Source organism: Scyliorhinus canicula, chromosome 18 (genome assembly GCF_902713615.1).
Source record: "Scyliorhinus canicula chromosome 18, sScyCan1.1, whole genome shotgun sequence".
Lineage (NCBI taxonomy): Eukaryota > Metazoa > Chordata > Chondrichthyes > Carcharhiniformes > Scyliorhinidae > Scyliorhinus > Scyliorhinus canicula.
The window spans coordinates 51,213,903-51,233,514 of NC_052163.1; the positions used below are offsets into that span (position 1 = coordinate 51,213,903).

General features: G+C 46.4%; 1 protein-coding gene across 1 annotated transcript in view; it reads right to left on the minus strand.

The window, feature by feature from the left end:
* Nucleotides 1–1,165: 1,165 nt before the first annotated feature.
* The window catches only part of LOC119953293 (dynein heavy chain 9, axonemal-like), a 686,444-nt gene continuing 667,997 nt past the window's right edge, over nucleotides 1,166–19,612 (minus strand). The window contains exon 69 of the mRNA XM_038777408.1: nucleotides 1,166–1,863. Coding sequence (XP_038633336.1) covers nucleotides 1,636–1,863 — 228 coding nt within the window. The 3' untranslated portion in view covers nucleotides 1,166–1,635. The remainder of the gene's footprint in view (nucleotides 1,864–19,612) is intronic.

Below are 19,612 nucleotides of genomic sequence, written 5' to 3' on the forward strand. Positions count from 1 at the left end.
AATGTGAGGTTATCCATTTTGGTAGGAATAACAGCAAACAGGATTATTATTTAAATGATAAAATATTAAAGCATGCTGCTGTGCACAGAGACCTGGGTGTGCTAGTGCATGAGTCACAGAAAGTTGGTTTACAGGTGCAAGAGGTGATTAAGAAGGCAAATGGAATTTTGTCCTTCATTGCTAGAGAGATGGAGTTTAAGACTAAGGAGGTTATGCTGCCATTGTATAAGGTGTTAGTGAGGCCACACCTGGAGTATTGTGTTCAGTTTTCGTCTCCTTACTTGAGAAAGGACATACTGGCACTGGAGGGTGTGCCGAGGAGATTCACTAGGTTAATCCCAGAGCTGAAGGGGTTGGATTACGAGGAGAAGTTGGGTAGACTGGGACTGTACTCATTGGAATTTAGAAGGATGAGGGTGGATCTTATAGAAGCATATAAAATTATGAAGGGAATAGATAGGATAGATGCGGGCAGGTTGTTTCCACTGGCGGGTGAAAGCAGACCTAGGGGGCATAGCCTCAAAATAAGGGGAAGTAGATTTAAGACTGAGTTTAGGAGAAACCTCTTCACCCAAAGGGTTGTGAATCTATGGAATTCCTTGCCCAGTGAAGCAGTTGAGGCTCCTTCATTAAATGTTTTTAAGGTAAAGATAGATAGTTTTTTGAAGAATAAAGGGATTAAGGGTTATGGTGTTCGGGCCGGAAAGTGGAGCTGAATCCACAAAAGATCAGCTGTGATCTCATTGAATGGTGGAGCAGGCTCGAGGGGCCAGATGGCCTACTCCTGCTCCTTGTTCTTGTGTTCTTGTGTCCTGCCCTTGTGAGGGTGGCTCGGGGACCTCCTAATTGGTAAATTGGGGAACACCCCGCTAAACGCGCCCACAACGGGACTCTTTTTTTCCATTACATTGTGCCCGCCATCACAGGAGATGAGGAGTGCAAGTTTGGAAAGGCATTAAAAAGGCACAAAAGCAAGGAATGATCAGGTGAAGGGATTCATCACTTTCTGCAAGCTTATTACAGAAACTACAGATAAACCCTGAGCCAGTCTTTTGCATTTACGCCAAAGCTTTTATTCTGGCCATACATGCGGAGCGTTATCAAACCTTTGGTGTGCAGCCTCTTCAATTAAAGATTCATATGTGCTTTATTCACAGAAACTCCGCAAGTTGTGAAGGTGGAACAGTCAACAGTTCCACCATCAAGCTTTATAATCTTCCAGGAAGCTTTATGTTCACACTTAACAAAAGACAGTGCCAACATACTGTGTTGTATTTACTCATTAATTTCACAGTGTAAAATCAACTGGGAGAAAAATCCAAATGTGCATCATGTAACAGCACCATATTAACAGAGGATTGGAAAAAGCTCTTTATTAAAGAAAAAGGGACATTTAAATGACCCATGACAAGACACGCCCTCAAATTATATTTGCATGTAATTCAAATTGAGAAATCGCAAATAAAGTGCAAATTTGTTCCAAATACTCACAGAACCCATCCCTGTGAAGTCATTTTTTACATTGCTAAAAAAAAATCTATTTATCTTCACACTCAAGTGAGAGAACTAAATTAGAGTGACATTAATCAGCAGTCTTTCCTGCCAGTGTAGTGAGAAATGTGAAAACTCTGCTACTTAAATTTGCAGAAGGAGTGAAACTCCAGCCAGCACCCATTTGGATGGTTTTTCCTTGGTCTTCAGATTGAATGTCCAGACATAGGTTGGGCCTCGGAGACGTGTTTTGTAAACCGGGCAGGAATACATATTGCGCGTTTCCTGCTTGTCGACCGGAATAGCCTTGATGAAAATGACTGGCATTGTCGGGGTCAGTTCCTTCAAACGAGCATCAGCAATAATTCCACCCTGTGAAAAATAAAAGAGACTATTAAAAATATGCAGATCAAACCTGTCACGTTAAATGGTTTTGACAGCTGTATTTTCTGGCAAATAGGCACAACAAAGGGTGGTTTTTTGCATCCCCTCCCCCCTCGCCCCCCCTCGTGTGATTCTGGGTGAGATTTTCCAACTCTTTTGGTAAACACTTCCAGTCCTACTGCTCTCAATGGGGTTTCTCACTGTTTGCACCCCGCGGCAAGGAGTCACCATTGGCAGGACAGAAAGATCACGCCAGTAGGAATGGTTGTAAAATCCTGTCCAGAATTTATTTGCCTGCTTGATAAGCTCTGTCCTTTGAGCAGCACACACTGTAATTACCTCATTAGAACACACCTTAATAATTGTTTACATTAAACCAGTGACTACATTTTGAAGAAATCAACTGGCTGTGAAGAAATGAGGAACATTCTGAGATTAGGAAAGGCGCTATATAAATGCAAGTTGTTTGTTTCATGTGATAACATTGACAGAATAAGTGCTTTGTCTCTTCGATAGGCGCAATCCCAACTGGGTATAGTCCCTCCAGTGTTAACTTCGTACCAGTATTTCTACCAGGCAGCAATTCAGCACCTGAAAGCCATGTTCATGATCTTGAGAGATAAAACTAGCCAATTCTGTCCCATTCTAGGCAAGGTCGGCACAGTGGTTAGCACTGCTGTCTCACAGCGCCAGGGACCCAGGTTCACTTCTGACCTCGGGTGAGTGTCTGGGTGGAGCTTGCACGTTCTCCCCTTGTCTGCGTAGGTTTCCTCTGGTTGCGCTGGTTTTCGGCCACAGTCCAAACATGCGCAGGTTAGATGGATTAGCCATGCTAAATTGTCCCATAGTGTCCAACAGTTAGTTGGGGTTATGGGGATGGGACAGAGGAGTAGGGTGCTCTTTCGGAAGGTCCGTACAGACTCAATGGGCCTAATGGCCTCCTTCTGCACTGTAGGAATTCTATGATTCTATGAAGGGCAGCGATATCCCTTATAAAACACTGGCCAGTATAAAATATTAGTGTGAGAATTGCTCCCAATTCTGGACATGAAGTGAAAGGATTTTATGTGGAGAGACTAGATCAACCGGGACCATTGTGCTTCGAGCAGAACCGTGCGGATTCTGCACATTCTTCCCGTGTCTGTGTAGGTTTCCTCCAGGTGCTCCGGTTTACTCCCATAAGCCCTGAAAGACGTGCTTGTTAGGTGAATTGAACATTCTGAATTCTCCCTCTGTATACCCCAACAGGTGCCGGAGTGTGGTGACTAGGGCCTTTTCACAGTAACTTCATTGCAGTGTTAATGTAAGCCTATTTGTGACAATAATAAAGATTATTATTATTATTAAGTGTAGGGATGATTTGTCAGGGGAATTCAAAATCATGAAGGACTTTCACGTAGAAATTGTGGAGAAACTGTTTCTCTTAGAAGGAGGATAGTTCAGCAGAAGACAAAGACGTAAGATAGTTTGCAAAAGAACCAGATGTGCGATGAGGAAAATTATTCAGCAGCTTGTTGTAATCTGGAATACACTGAAGGGGACAGATTCAATAATAATTTTCAGCAGGAATTGGACAAATCTTGCAGGGCCACAGGGAAAGGGTTAATTGGATAGCTCGTTCAAAGAACGGCACAGGCATGATGGGCTGAATGGACCTCCTTCTGCGCTGTATCATTCGATCAATCTATGATCACTAGTTGGAGTCAATAGCAGTCAACAAAATTCATTTCACTTGCCAGTGCATTTATCCCTCAATCAACATCACAACACCGGAAGACCTGGCCATTATCACGCTGCTGTTTGTAGCTGTCGGTTGTGTGAAAAGAGGCTGCTGTGTTTCCTACATTGCAACAGTGACTACACTTACATAAGTATTTCATTGGCATTTGGAGGTGATAAAAGGCATATCTTTCATTTTTCTTTTCATGTACATAACTTGCCATCATTCAGTTGTGAGAGCTGAGTTGGGACCAAAGCTGATGGCTCTGGCCAACACATTTTAATTGTGCATGTTTCTTAGTACTTAATGGAATTTGAGAATTGGCAGTGTGCACAGCAATGTCAATGTTGGAAATAAGCATGGCGGGCTACCGAGAGCATAGTACTTTCCTGATCTCACAGTTGCATGATTAAATTCTGCTGTAAATATGACAATGAACCCATCCTTTGTCTTTGGAAAAACATGAAGGGCAAGTTCTACCAAAGTGCATTTTACTTGACGATTCCATTGATCAGGACAATATCACATTGAGGGACATTACATCTCCCTCCCTTGACTTCTCTGTCTCTAGAAGAGACATTCTTAATTATTCTTAATTATTCTTAATTAAAAGCCCACTGTCTCCCACAATTCCGTCAACTACACTTACTCACAACCTGCTTTCTTAAGGACTCCATTCCATTCTCCAAGTTTCTCAGTCATCACTGAACATGGAACATAGAACAGTACAGCACAGAACAGGCCCTTCGGCCCTCAATGTTGTGCCGAGCCATGATCACCCTACTCAAACCCACGTATCCACCCTATACCCGTAACCCAACAACCCCCCCTTAACCTTACTTTTTTTATTAGGACACTACGGGCAATTTAGCATGGCCAATCCACCTAACCCGCACATCTTTGGACTGTGGGAGGAAACCGGAGCACCCGGAGGAAACCCACGCACACAGGGGGAGGACGTGCAGACTCCACACAGACAGTGACCCAGCCGGGAATCGAACCTGGGACCCTGGAGCTGTGAAGCATGTATGCTAACCACCATGCTACCCTGCTGCCCCCCATGCTACCCTGCTGCCCCCCATGCTACCCTGCTGCCCCATCTGGTTTGATGATGCTACCTTCCACGATGCCACTTAGAACATAGAACATAGAAAAATACAGCAGAGAACAGGCCCTTCGGCCCGCGATGTTGTGCCGAACTTTGTCCTAGATTAAGAACAAATTAATCTACACCCCATCATTCTACAGTAATCCATGTACCTATCCAAAAGCCGCTTAAAGGTCCCTAATTTTTCCGACTCAACTACTTCCACAGGCAGTGCATTCCATGCCCCCACTACTCTCTGGGTAAAGAACCTACCTCTGACATCTCCCCTATATCTTCCACCATTCACCTTAAATTTATGTCCCCTTGTAATGGTTTGTTCCACCCGGGGAAAAAGTCTCTGACTGTCTACTTGATCTATTTCCCTGATCATCTTATAAACCTCTATCAAGTCGCCCCTCATCCTTCTCCGTTCTAATGAGAAAAGGCCTAGCACCCTCAACCTTTCCTCGTAAGACCTACTCTCCATTCCAGGCAACATCCTGGTAAATCTCCTTTGCACCTTTTCCAAAGCTTCCATATCCTTCCTAAAATGAGGTGACCAGAACTGCACACAGTACTCCAAATGTGGCCTTACCAAGGTTTTGTACAGCTGCATCATCACCTCACGGCTCTTAAATTCAATCCCTCTGCTAATGAACGCTAGCACACCATAGGCCTTCTTCACAACTCTATCCACTTGAATGGCAACTTTCAAAGATCTATGAACATAGACCCCAAGTTCTCTCTGTTCCTCCACATTGCCAAGAACCCTACCGTTAACCCTGTATTCCGCATTCATATTTCCGCTTCTGACATGACTTTCTTTTCCTTTCTCTTGAACCAAGGATTCCCCCCCACTGTGGTTCACAGGGCCCTCAACCTTGTCCGGTCCATTTGCCGCACTTGTTCTCTCACCCCTTCCCCTCCCTCCCAGAACCAAGATAGGATTCCCTTGTCTTCACTTTCAACTCCACCAGCCTCCATTCAAAGGGTCATTCTTTGACATTTCTGCCACCTCCACCCCAATACCACCACCAAACATTTCTTCCCCTCCCTCCCCTGTCAGCATTCCGAAGGGACCATTTCCTCCACTGTATCTTGTTTTTGCTTTCAAGCAGAGCTGACCTTTATTCTGCTATTACCATGAACTCTGGAACATTTTTTTGTTTCTTTACCACTCCCATTCCCACTCCGTTTGTTCCATTTCATCTTTTCTATTTAATCTCCCCACCCTCTTACCATCCCTGTCCTTTTCTTCCTTTTAACACCTCTCCCCTATTCTTCAACAATATGAAACCCATCACATTTCTGCCCCTCTTCAGATCTGAAGAAGTAATATTGGACTTGAAATGTTAACTCTGTTTGTCTCTCCACAGATGCTGCCAGGCCTGCTGAGAATTTCCAACATTTAATGTTTTTATTGTGTTGAGGGAAACATTTCATGCTGTCTTGCCAATAATTCTAAATTAGTGCATCTTCTGTCAAACAGTAGGTTACTGTAAAGCAAACGGAATAAGTCACATTATACAAAGGTCCTACCAGATTTTCCAGATGGTTTGATAAAGATCTGTCTTGGCAAGTCACACCCATTAGTTTACAGTCAAGATACTCAATCTGATCTTCCTGGTTATCCTGAGGATAGAAATCAGGAATGGCCCGTGCAGGTTTGGAATGTTCTTTGACTATGGTGATGTTCAATCTTGATGTGGTCGTGTTAACAAAGAACTTTTGACTTTCTTTTACAACAAAACTATTTATTACTAACACTATGTTAAAGGATTACTACAATATCTAAGATTAATACAGTTGTAAATAATGGTCTAACAACTTACACTAAGATACTACAGAGCTGCCCCAGAGTGGTTTGCGCCCCGCCGGCTGGCGGGAAAGGGGCTTGGCGCCACGCCAACTGGCGCCGAAGGGCCTCTGCCGGCCGGCGTGAGTTGGCGCATGTGCGGGAGCGCCAGCACGTGCTGGCGTCATCCCCGTGCATGCGCAGAGGGCTTCACCTCTGCACCGGGAATGGCGGACCGATACAGCCTCCGGTGCGGAAGTATAGAGTGCCCCATGGGACAGGCCCACCCGCGGATCGATGGGTTCCAATTGCAGGCCAGGCCACCATGGGGGCACCTCCCAGGGCCAGATCCTCCCCAAGAATCCCGGAGGCCGCCCGTGCTGCCAGGTCCCGCTGGTAAGGGACTTACTCCAATTTACGCCGGCGGGACTGGCAAAAGACGTGCGGGACTTTGGCCCATCGTGGACTGGTGAATTCGGGCAGCCCTGGGGCCCATTGAGTTGCGCCGGACCGATTTTTGGGGGCCTGGAGAATTTGGAGGATGGCAGGGTGGGATTCACGCCAACCCCCGTCGATTCTCCAACCCGGCGGGGGGGTCGGAGAATCCTGCCCCTTGTCCTTGAACACATGGTGCGTCCAGGTCTCATTCCCACATACTCGCACCACCTGCTGGTTGGATGCTAGAACTACAACATTAAACATATAACTGAGAATACAGATGATGATAATCTACTCATACTATATACAGATTATAGTCTATCCATCATCGCAAAGTTTCCCTCATTTTGTGCAAAGTGGCTGCTTTCAGCTATGGTAGCTCCAGGGGCACAGGAAATTAATGATTCCCCGCGATATGTGCGGTTGCTGTTAACTCTTGGACAGGTAGTAAGTGATGAGTACCACCATATCTATTCCTGAGCTTGTGTCGGAACAGCTTTCTCAGCTTGGGAAATATCTCAGAACATGTATCCTTTAATTTATAGTCCACATTTTATGGGAATGATTGTGATGATGCCCTTCCATCCAATGTATTCTGTGCAGCCAGGATAATGGCTACAATGAGGCTCATGCTGTGAACTGTACTGATTTTGAGCGGTACATCAGGCTGTTTAAAAAGCAGTTGATTGTTCTGGTGGTGCATTACAGTATAGCCCCAGAGGGCCTGTCATTTTGTGTGATCTCCTGTGCCCTCCACAACCTGACAACAGCATGGCTGCATGTTGGGTGAGGTGTAGGAGGAACACGTGCCTTGTCTGAGGAGGAGGATGAGGAGGGGGTGGGGATGAGCACACGGAGGACCCAGGAGGATGGAGAACAGGTGGTGGCCTGGATCCAACTTGCCAGGTGGACCAGAGAGAACCTCATAGCCTCCTTCACATGACAAGAGGTACAGTGTCCGCCAACTCAACATTCCCCACACCACACCGTCCCTTCGCTGTTCATCCTATTCCCCCTCCCACCCTCCATGGGTCTATGTGACATGACATCACCCAGGCTAACCTGCAACGCTGGTGACCCCTGTGGAAAGTTTGGGGCACAACGTACAAGCCATGAGTGGTGGTGCCCAAGGCGTGGCACAGTCTGTGACGACCATGGCTGAGGGCCTCAATATCATGTCCCATTCGCTGAGGGATATGTCCCAGATACTGATGAACATCGTTGAGGCTCTGCGATGGGCCTGTGTTGGCACTGTCAGCAAATCACTATGCACGGCATGAGGGTGATGACTACTTGCTGTGAAGAAGGCTGTGGTATGCCCCAGGACCTGATAAGTCTGACTTCTGTCTTTCTGCTGACAGCGCACCGACTCCCATCCTTACGCCTGAGTGTCAGTGACACTGTATTTTGGACCATAATTAGGGTGGAGGGGACATCAGTGTCCAGTGAGTGACAAGGATTGCATTCCAGGATGTCCGTCACTGTGAATTTCATGTGTTTTCGCTGGTGGTATTTCTTGTGGGTCTGTGGCAGGAAACAAGTCCAGATGGGGATAGATTACTGATGATTACTAACCTCACCCATGCCCACTGAGTGCTCCTATAACGTATTAATCTTCCATGGTCTAGTGCTCCTTCTAGGTGTCTCCCCAGGATGCGCATCAGAGGTGAAAGTTGTTGCCTTCTGTGCCCTGTGGCCTTTGATGCCCTTGCTGATCTTCCTTTGGAGGGCCTCGAGGGCTAACCTATGGATGCCAATGGTATCGCTATGCCACCCTGTTCTGGCTGCTGCCCTTGAGATGCCCGGTGTCAGGAGGGGGGTGCAGGAGTCCGAGGAATTGGAGACGGCCCGAGTATCTTTGGTGGAAGGCCCTGGGATGGGTTCCAGTGCTTCCTCCTCTGTGGGGGCGCTCGTGGACCCCTGGATGACTCCATGGGATAGAGAGACAGCTGGAGTGAGCTCCAGAAGCCTATGTGTTATTTGGCGCTGCCAGTCCTGGAGGCCCATCATTGTCTGAACCATTGCCTCGAAGACGTCAGCGATGATCTTCTGTGACTGGGCCATGTTCTGGAGAGCCACAACGATGTGCACCTGTATCTGGGACATATCCCTCAGCGAATGGGACATGATGTTGAGGCCCTCAGCCATGGTCGTCACAGACTGTGCCATGCCTTGGACACCACCACTCATGGCTCATACGTCGTGCCCCAAGCTTTCCGCAGGGGTCGCCAACGTTGCAGGTTAGCCTGGGTGCCATGCAATGCTTGAATCATCTGCGCCTGAAGCCTTTGGGACTCCTCAAATCAGACCTGCAGTTGCAGGGGTGTCGCTGACAGCCCCTCCTGAATCTCACGACTCTGACTTATCATCTCTAGCAGCACCTGAGAGAACCTTGTCCAAAGGCTTTACATTTCACTGGGGCCAGCTGTGTCCTGGATCCAGCAGACCTCTGACTGCTGTATCTCTTGGAAGTTCCTGCCTCCACCTGATGTGCATCGGAAGCTGTGTGGTGCTTACTGATAGTGATCCAGAAGCTTGGCAGGACTGATGCCAGCTGGAGAGTGATGGTGACTTAACCTTCTGCTCAAAAGAGGTCAGTCATCTTCTTCCTACATTGGACAAGCGGTCCTCCAGGTGATGCTGTTGGCACTAACTGCAGCTGCCACTGCTTCCCAGGTAGAGTTTGTCACAGTGGCCTTGGGCCTCTCTTCCAGGGCATCCAGAAGTCTGGTAAGCTCTGCATCCAGAAATCGCGGAGCAGGTCTCCACGCTGCCATCCTCTTGGCTTGACTTGGAGTGAGTGCGGAGGTACTGTTTAAATGTTGCTCCTTCTTGTTAGCAGTGAAGAGCTGAGCCCCGAATTGGATACGATTCCTGCCCAAAATGACACTTAGTGGGGCAGTAGGGGTTGGATCCCCCCTGCGTCCCCCCGAAGACCAGCCCAGCCAACTTACCTGTCAGGTCCCACCGTGTAGACCATGTCCAATCCACGCCGGCGGGACTGGCCAGAAACCGACGGCCGCTCAGCCCATCGGGCCCCGGAGAATTGTCGACAGGCCGCTGCCAACGGCTCCTGACCGTCGTGGTGTGAACCCCGCCCGAAAGCTGGTGCCGGAGAATACAGCGGCCGGCGTCGCCCCCCCCCGGGGATTCTCAGACCAGATGGCGGGGGTCAGAGAATCCCGCCCTATGTCTATGTCTAGTCATTGTTTGGGAGAATAGTGCTCATTGTTGAAGAGAAAGAAAGACTACCTTCCACATCTAACCATGCTGCACCTAATTTGGGAATGTTATAAAGGTGGCTAAAAGCTAGATTTTCCATTCCACAGCACCGGCATCCTCCACCCTGATTTAAAAAAACACACCCAAAAACACAATGCATACACATCTTTGTACTTAAATTTGTTTATAAAAGGTATTTTCTTGAAAAGCAAGCCATGCACACAGAAAGAGGCCATTTTACTCTCATCAGCTCAGCCAGTAAGGTCAAATTCATTGTTATCTAAAAGTTAACTCGGGAAATATAAACAAATTCTTCTCTTAAATGTTTTCTAAGTTCTAGTCTATTACTGTTTGTATTTGATATATAGACTCAATCACGATTGATGGCAAAATGGTTAACTTAGTCTGTTAAAGTTGAAATAATTCAACAAGTAAACAAAAGTCTGTTCAAAAACTCTCATACAGCTTCATTCAGCTCACTGAGATCAATACTACCTCGTTAAACTTACAGAAATCATTTAAGACTGATGATTAGATAATGTCTAACTGCATTAAAGAACCGTTCGCAGGAGTTTAATACAATCAGCATTTGCTCAAGAAAGTGCCAACAGCTGCAAGATTTTACTGAAATAACTTAACCTATGGTAAGTCTTCTTTTAATCCCCCCCCCCCCCCCCCCCCCCCCCCCAACACTTCCTTGCCAGTTTTGACGATTGATTTTCTGTCAGGGTATGGTTCCCAAGGCAGTCATTGTTCTCTGACCATGCCTAGAGGCTGTGATTCATGAAACCCTCAATGGTGAGTCCAAGCAGAATACGTACTTATGAGGAGGGCACCATAGCCAAGTTTGATTCTTTCCTCACCTGATATCTGCACACACCTACTGTTAAGATCTCAGTGGAGACCAACAAAATAAAAACAAAATTAAACCTCTCATTAGCTGCTAACAGGATGACTGAACCAGATTTCACATGTTAAGACTTTTACTGTAACAAAACACTAAAAGAACTATTGACTATACATCTTCTCTGCAGGCAACTTATACTTTAAAACACAAAACAGAACATTCCCCGTTTTCTTATGACAACGGGAAACACACTTTGAAGATATATTCTATGCTGCCCTTTAAGTGGGCATTCAAATTACCCAGAAAAAAACAGAGGTGATTGTTAGCACCTGAGGCTTTATTTCGGTTCTGTTACTTTCTCAACCTCAGAACATTTAATCTCACAACTGTCTTTCAAAGTGAGGTTTCTCCCCTCACCCCAGAGGTTCTTCCTCTTGTGTAAGCTAGGCAAATCTTCCAGCCTCATTTAACTCATCATGAATTTAGACTTTTCAATCTGAGTGCAAGCTACCACCCACATTCCTGGGTGGAGAACCACAATGTCTCACTCCTTTCCCTCTCCTGGATCCTAATAGACTATCTAAGACTGTGAGCTTTCCAGGATATATCAGATCCATCTGCCACCTCTCAAAGCCCATGTCTGTGGCAAAGTGAATCATATGGGCTTTTATCCAGATAGAATTGTTGATTAGATATACTTGAGATCCCAATGCTCTTTTACCTTGGAAGTAAATGGACAGTTTAAAGCACAACTGTTTATAACCCACAATTCTCAACACTTCTCTGGAACTTTGGAGACCCACAGTCTATCCATTGTTTTCACACAGGTTGCTGCCACTGTCTCCAACAGTGTAAATACCTTGCACTTTCTTCCCAGAAACACAATCTAGGCCCCCTTTGATCTTTAACAATCAAACCACCCAGGCTATTTGTCAGACAGATTTCAGAACAGGACACATGACCCTTCATTTTACCTTAAATTAAAGACATAGCCCCAAAATGCAATGATCGTATAAACCTCATAATTGTAACACTATGGTCGTGGTTTCTGGATAATGGCGGCATTTGGAACCCTGATGTATTTTTCCTTACGCAGCACAGCAGCACACGTACCATTATTTCAGCTGAGATCAGAGAGTGATCAAACCTGATACCATAATGGTCAATGCCCCTTGCATGGGATACAGAATGTCTTGTGACATCAAATCAGTGCGGCAATCACACAATAATCCATTTACATCTGCATAACAAATGGTTTTCCATGAAAGTGAAATGAAAGAATCAGGATTATACTCACATGTACCTTGTATATAAAGGAGGAATGAATAAAATTGCTGTGTTAGATATTCAATGCTTGAATAAGCATCTGGGATGCAAAATTTAATATGGAAAATAGTGAAATGATGCACAGGGGGAAAAAAGAGCTGCATTAATACTTCATGAATAATGTTGAAATAGCTAAGAGTGAAGCTGATAGAGAGTTAGATTTGATGTTTTCAGATTGTTTCATTGCAGAGAAACAACCCACAAAGCAAATAATTCATCTAGCCAGAACATTCCTCGAGTACTACACACCGTTCTGGGTCAGGGAGACATTCAAGTCATGGAGGCAGTTCATAGAAGAACCACAAAACTGAATTTTATTATCAGCGTACAATTTATGAAGAAAGATTGCAGAAAACTTCTGCTTTTAGCCTTGAAAATAATTGATCTGAAAGGTATATGAGTCTTGATTTTATGGGGTGCCATGGCCCCCACTCCATGACTAAAAAGTCGTCTGGCTCTCTCCCATGACCCTGATGGCCATCCCACAGCAATTTAATGCTGGGAGCAGTGTTCATTACTTTAAGGCAAAACTTCTGCCCCTTTCTTTGAATGAAGCCCTCCATTAGAGGGCTGCCACACAATCCAATTGGCCAGCACATCTGTAGTCCTTGCAGTGCCATCAGAAGCCACTGCTGGGGCTGCAAGCAGTCTCCAATCCTGAGGAGTCCGAATCGACAGATAAGTCTAAGCCTAGCGGTCATTGCGAGGGGCGTGAGTGGCGATTCGAGGCATGTGTGGGTGGAGAAACTGGAGGACCCGGTTCAAGAGTCAAGAGACCAAGGCTAAAGAGGGGATGAAATTTTGGGTCGATGGGTATTGCATGTGTGATTCTGAGGGGCTACCTGGCGAGATCCAGAATAGGATGGGAATAGAGGGTTACGGACACCGGAAGTGTAGAAGATTTTAGTTTCGACAGGCAGCATGGTTGGCGCAGGCTTGGAGGACCAAAGGGCCTATTCCTGTGCTGTACTTTTCTTTGTTATTTGTTCTTTGTTCTATTCCTAACTTATGTGTCCTCCCCATCCTTGTACAACACCAGTTAAACCTGTTAACCATCCCGCATAGCGTGGGCCTCATCCGGCAATGAGTAAAAAACCATCTGGGTTAGGATGAGGCCTTTAAGAGTCCAATAAGTGGCCACTTAGGGCCTCAACATTTCCATGGATAGGCAGGCAACCCTTGCACTCATTAAATCTCTGACTGGTCGGGTGTGCAGGCAGGCAGTGGGAAGACCGCCTGCTGGGTTTTATGTAGCTCCACCCAATCTTCTAACCTGTCAGCAGGAGGAGTATCACATCTCGCCCAGAATATCATAAAGAATGTGGAAAGAGTAAATTGGAAACAATTAAACTATGACTAAAAGATGATTTAGAAAAACAAGAGATAAAGAGAACCTGTAGATGTGGTATACTTGGACTTCCAAAAGGCATTTGGAAAGGTGCTATGTCAAAGGTTACTACACAAAATAAGAGCTTCTGGTGTAGAGTGTAACATATTAGCATAGATAAACAATTGGTTAACTAACAGGAAACAGAGGAGGAAGAAATGGTTCTTTTTTCAGGTTGGCAAGCTGTAGCTACTGGACACCCATGGGGACCAGTGCTGGGGCCTCAGCTATTTACAATCTATATCAACAGTTTGAATGAAGGTACCGAATGCATAGCCGCTAAATTTAGTGATAACACCAAGATAGGTACAAAATTAAATTGTTGAGAGGAGATACAGAGTCTATGAAGGGATATGGAGAGGTTAAGTGAGTGGCAAAAATTTGGCAGATGAAGTAGGAAAATGTGAACTCATTCACTTTGGCAGGAAGAATAAAAAAGCAGTAAACTATTTAAAAACAGAGAGATATTGCAAAACCCGGAACTACAGATGGATCTGAGTGTCTTGCTGCATGAATCACAATAGGTCGGGAAACAGGTGCAAACGATTCAGAAGGCAAATGGAATGTTGATGCTTATTGCAAGGGGAATTGAATATAAAAGCAGGAAACTTTTACTGTAACTGTAAAGGGGTTTGGTGAGACTATGGCCGGGATTCTCCCCTGCCCGGCGGGGCGGGGGGTCCTGGCGTAGTGTAGTGGCGGCAACCACTCCGGATTCCGCACCTTTAGGGGCTAAGCCCGTGCCGGAATGGTTTCCGCCACGCCGACTGGCACCAAAGCCGGCGCCAACGGCCTTTGACGCACGCCACCCGCCGTCGGCTCTGGCCAAAAGGCCTTCGCCGGTTCACGCATGCAGCGGTGCATCAGCGGCCGCTGACGTCACCACCGGCGCATGCGCGGTAGGGGGGGTCTCTTCCGCCTCCGCCATGGTAGAAGGCGTGGCAGCGGTGGAAGAAAAAGAGTGCCCCCACGGCACTGGCCCGCCCGCCAATCGATGGGCCCCGATCGGGGGCCAGGCCACCGTGGGGGCACCCCCCGGGGTCTGATCACCCCGCGCCCCCCCCAGGACCCCGGGGATCAGCTCGCACCGCCAATCCCGCCGGCACCAGAGGTGCTCCAATTCCCGCCGGCGGGAGAGGCCTGTCAGCAGTGGGACTTTGGCCCATCGCGGGCCGGAGAATCGCCATGGGGGGCACGCCGATCGACGGGGCGTGATTCCCGCTCCCGCCGATTCCCGGGTGGCGGAGAATTCTGGCCACAGCGGGGGCCGGATTTACGCCGGCCCCGGGCGTTTCCCCGACCCTGCGGGGGGTCGGAGGATTCCGCCCTCTATATCTGAAATACTGTGTACAATTTTAGTCTCCTTATGTGAAAAAAGGATTCAGTTGCATTAGAGTTCCTCATGGTGCTGTCCAACCATCTTCAGCTGCTTCATCAATGAACTTCCTTCCAACATAAGGTCAGATGTGGGAATGTTCACTGATGATTGAAAAATGTTCAGACACTGAAGCAGTCCATGTGCAAATGCAGCAAGACCTGGACAATAGCCAGGCTTGGGCTGACGAATAACGATTACGCCACACAAGTGCCAGGCAATGGCTATGTCCAATAACAGAGAATCAAACTATTGCCCCGTGACATTCAATGGCATTACCATCACTAAACCCCCCCCACTATCAACAACCTGGGGGTTACCATTTACCAGAAATTGAACTGGACTAGCCAGATAAATACAGTGGCTATCAGCACAGGTCAGAGGCAAGGAATCTTGCAGCAAGTAACTCACCTCCTGACTCCCCAAAGCCTATTCACCACCTACAAGGCACAAGACAGGAGTGTGATGGTATATTCCCCACTTGCCTGGATGAGTGCAGCTCCAACAACACTCAAGAAGCTCAACACCATCCAGGACAAAGCAGCACGCTTGATTAGTGCCCTTTCCATAAACATTCACTCCCTCCACCACCGGAGCACAGTAGCTGCAGTGTGTACAAGATGTATTGCAGGAATTCACAAAGACTCCTTTTGCAGCACCTTCATAACCCATGACCATTGCCATCCAGAAGGACAAGGGCAGCAGATACATGAGAACCCCACTAAATCATTCATCATCCTGACTTGGAAATATATCGCCATTCCTTCACTGTCGCTGTGTCAAAATCCTGGCACCCCCTCCACATGGAGTGCAGTATTTCAAGAAGGTAGCTCACCATCATCTTCTCAAGGGCAATTAGGGATGGGCAACAGGGTAGCACAAGTGGATAGCACTGTGGCTTCACAGCACCAGGGTCCCAGGTTCGATTCCCCACTGGGTCACTGTCTGTGTGGAGTCTGCACGTTCTCCCCATGTCTGCATGGGTTTCCTCTGGGTGCTCTGGTTTCCTCCCACAGTCCAAAGACGTGCAGGTTAGGTGGATTGGCCATGATACATTGCCCTTAGTGACCAAAAAAGGTTAGGATGGGTTATTGGGTTACAGGGATAGGGTGGAAGTGAGGGCTTAAGTGGGTCGGTGCAGACTCGATGGGCCGAATGGCCTCCTTCTGCACTGTATGTACTATGTAACTATGTAACAAACGCTGACCTAGCCAGCGAAGGCCAAATCCCGTAAACATCAATTTTTTAAAAAGCAGTTCAGGGAAGATTCACTCGATCCATTCCTGAGTTGGTAGGAGTATCCTATGAAGAAAGGTTGCCATTTTGGACCTTTTCCCAATGGATTTAGAAGAAGAGGATTGATCTTCTTGAAATGTAGAGCCTGGATTCTCCATTTGGAGATCTCCCGCCACAGTACAATCGCTCCTGGTCTGCGCCTGTGCTAGGACTGGCGCCCAAGAGTGATTTACTCTCTCCTGTCATGCTAATTTATGCATGATGGGGAGCCCTGGGATTTCATTCTGAATCCCGCTATCGGGCCACCGATACCGAGGTCTGGCAGCTAGCCCCCTCCCCCCACAAAAATATTATGCCCCCCTTCCCTCCTCCATTGATAATTAGGTCATCCTCCATCCTCCTCCCCCCCCCCCCCCCCCCCCACCACCAACATGGGAATTGCTGAGTTACCCTCCCCACCCCTAAACAGCATGCATACATGAGGATGCCCCAACCCCCCCCCCCACCCCCCACCCCACCACGCTGACCCTCCACCAGAGATCCCATTTCAAAGGGAAATATAAACATCTCGGTGACAAGTGCTTTCACTTCCTCTTTTTCTCAGCCGTAAGCACTGAACTACTTTTGATCTGGTGACAACCTGTCAATCCATAGAACCATAGAATTGCTACAGTGCAGAAGGAGGCCATTCAGCCCATCGAGTCTGCACTAGCCCTCTCAAAGAGCACCCTACTTAGCCCCACTCCCCTACACTATCCCTGTAACCCCACCTAACCTGCACATCTTTGGACATGAAGGGGCAATTTAGCATGACCAATCCATCTAACCTGCACATCTTTGGATGGTGGGAGGAAACCGGAGCCACTTTCAATTGCTGACAAAACTTCCAAACTGCACGGAAATGTGTTGTGTGTGATAAGCTCATTTCAAACTTCATTAATTAAAAAGCCTATTAATTGTTGCATCAAATGCTGATGTCTGTTAAGTAATTATGCAGGTGAGGTACAATTGTCTGCATTGAGTATGGCATCGTCGACTAAAATTATCGCTTGTGGATAAAACAGTGTTGCCTCTGTCCAGTCAGCGCTATCTCTAACAGGTTTAGTTCAACAGATGTTAAACTAGCTTCTGTCAGCACAAAGCAATTTAGACTCGCGAACTTCAAAGGTTTTAACATGAGCAAAAGTGCTCATCGGCTCTTCACTAAAACTAAAACATTAACTGGCATTCAGATTCTGGTGAGCTCCAGATTCTGGTGCATGAAATTTGCTTTGCCTGGTCAAAGAATAATGCAGAAATGACTATCTCAATCAGCACTTCCAACTACACACTGCTGTCAGTACACAATGATCTGAAAGTGTCACTAACTGTATCGTAGCACTATTACAGTTATCAACAGTTCTGTCCTCTGTATTATGAGGTACTGGGATAGCATGTCGGCAAGCCATAGCAGTCATGATGGACACAAAAGACCCAAAGTGCACCAAAGCAACATAATTTGCCAATTGTGTACGTTACAGAAATAAATTATGCTCGGAATCTGGGGGGCTGTAAACGACTTCATGTTTTGTGGTCGGAGCGCTTGATTGTTATAATTAAAAGCTTTTAAGTGTGTTAACATTTGTGTAAAGGCTTCACAGAATTGCTTGTTTCTTGTACAATTGGGCAGAACATTGGGTGATTCTGATATTAAAGAGTTAATCCTCATGATCTCTATCGAAGGCTATCTCTTGAGAAATGCAAGGCGTACACGCAGTCTGGTACAGTCAGGTGTAACTAATTAGCATCCTTGCACCAACTGGAGCTCAGGGACTGTCAACACTGCAGATCGAAGAGAACTGATGTGTCATAGTTGGTGGACAGGGATCCCTTAATGAGGCCTTGAAAGATAGCTTGTTATTAGAATCTTGTCGCCTCCTCATGATTTAGGCAGTGGGAAGCAAAAAGGAGAGCAGAGGTAATTGCAAATGTTTTAAACTAAAACTTATTTCTGATGCATGCCTGCTCAGTTGGATGATAGATGTGAGTGTGAACCACAGGACTGGATTCATCACCTTGAATGGTCATGTCACTCTGAGTGGACCTCGTGCGTGATATTTTAAGGAATTCCGGGTCAGTCCTCGACCACAAATTGGAAGGTTAGAGGGGCGCTAGTTAATCCTTGGATGTGCAGAGACTATTGAAAGAGAATAAGGTTAATGTTCTTTGAGCCTTCAGATCAAAGATTGTTTCAAAAAAACTGTGGCGACACAGCAGGGCATTAAAGAACGTGAAAGGAAAACAGAAAGAGCTGGGAAAACTCAGTCAGTCTGACAACACGTGTGGAGAGTTAACACTTCCCATCCAATGTGACTCTTCTTTGAAGAACAGCAGCTGGTGATCCATGGAGCAAACACCATGGACACCACATTAAAAAACTCTCATAGCATCCATAATATAGACATAGGTTGTTCCAGTGAAACGCAGCGCAACTGGAGGAACAACACCTCATCTTCCGATCAGGCATGTTACAGCCTTCCGGACTTAACATTGAGTTCAACAACTTCCGACTGTGACCACTCTCTTCCACTTTCACCCATTTTTATTTCTATTAATTCATTTTCATTTCTTCCATCGATCTGTTTTCCCTCACTATTTCCCCCTCCCACCATCCCACCTCACTAGGGCCATCTGTTCCCGGTTCCTAGTTGTCCTTTGACACACTGCTTACCTTTGTTCTGTCATTCATATATTCTGATCTCTTAATGTGCACTATCAGCACCCTTCTTAGTCTTGATCACCACCATTTACATTCTCTTTCAGTCCACAACATCTTTGTCAATCTCCACTAATCGCTAGCCCCCCCCCCCTAACAAAAGTATAAATCTGATCCTATTTCCACTTCTCTCTAGCTTTGACAGAGTCATCCAAACTTGAAATGTGAGCTCCTTCCTCTCTCCACAGATGCTGTCAGACCTGCTGAGATTGTTTAGTATTTTCCATTTTTGAAACAGACACTACCGAGCCTTAATTCTCACCCAATATCTTTGGACTGTCATACAGTTTGAAGATAGCCACTGTATATGAGACCTAGACATGAAGAGTAAATTGCATTCTAAATGTCTAATGCAAAGAAAGCGATAAAAACAAAGAATTGTCGTACACCAGTCAAAGAATATTGGATTTGGATTTTGTTTACTGTCACGTGTACCAAGGTACAGTGAAAAGTATTTTTCTGCGAGCAGCTCAACCGATCATTAAGTCCGTGAAAAGAAGAAAATAAAAGAAAATACATAATAGGGCAACACAAGGTACACAATATAAC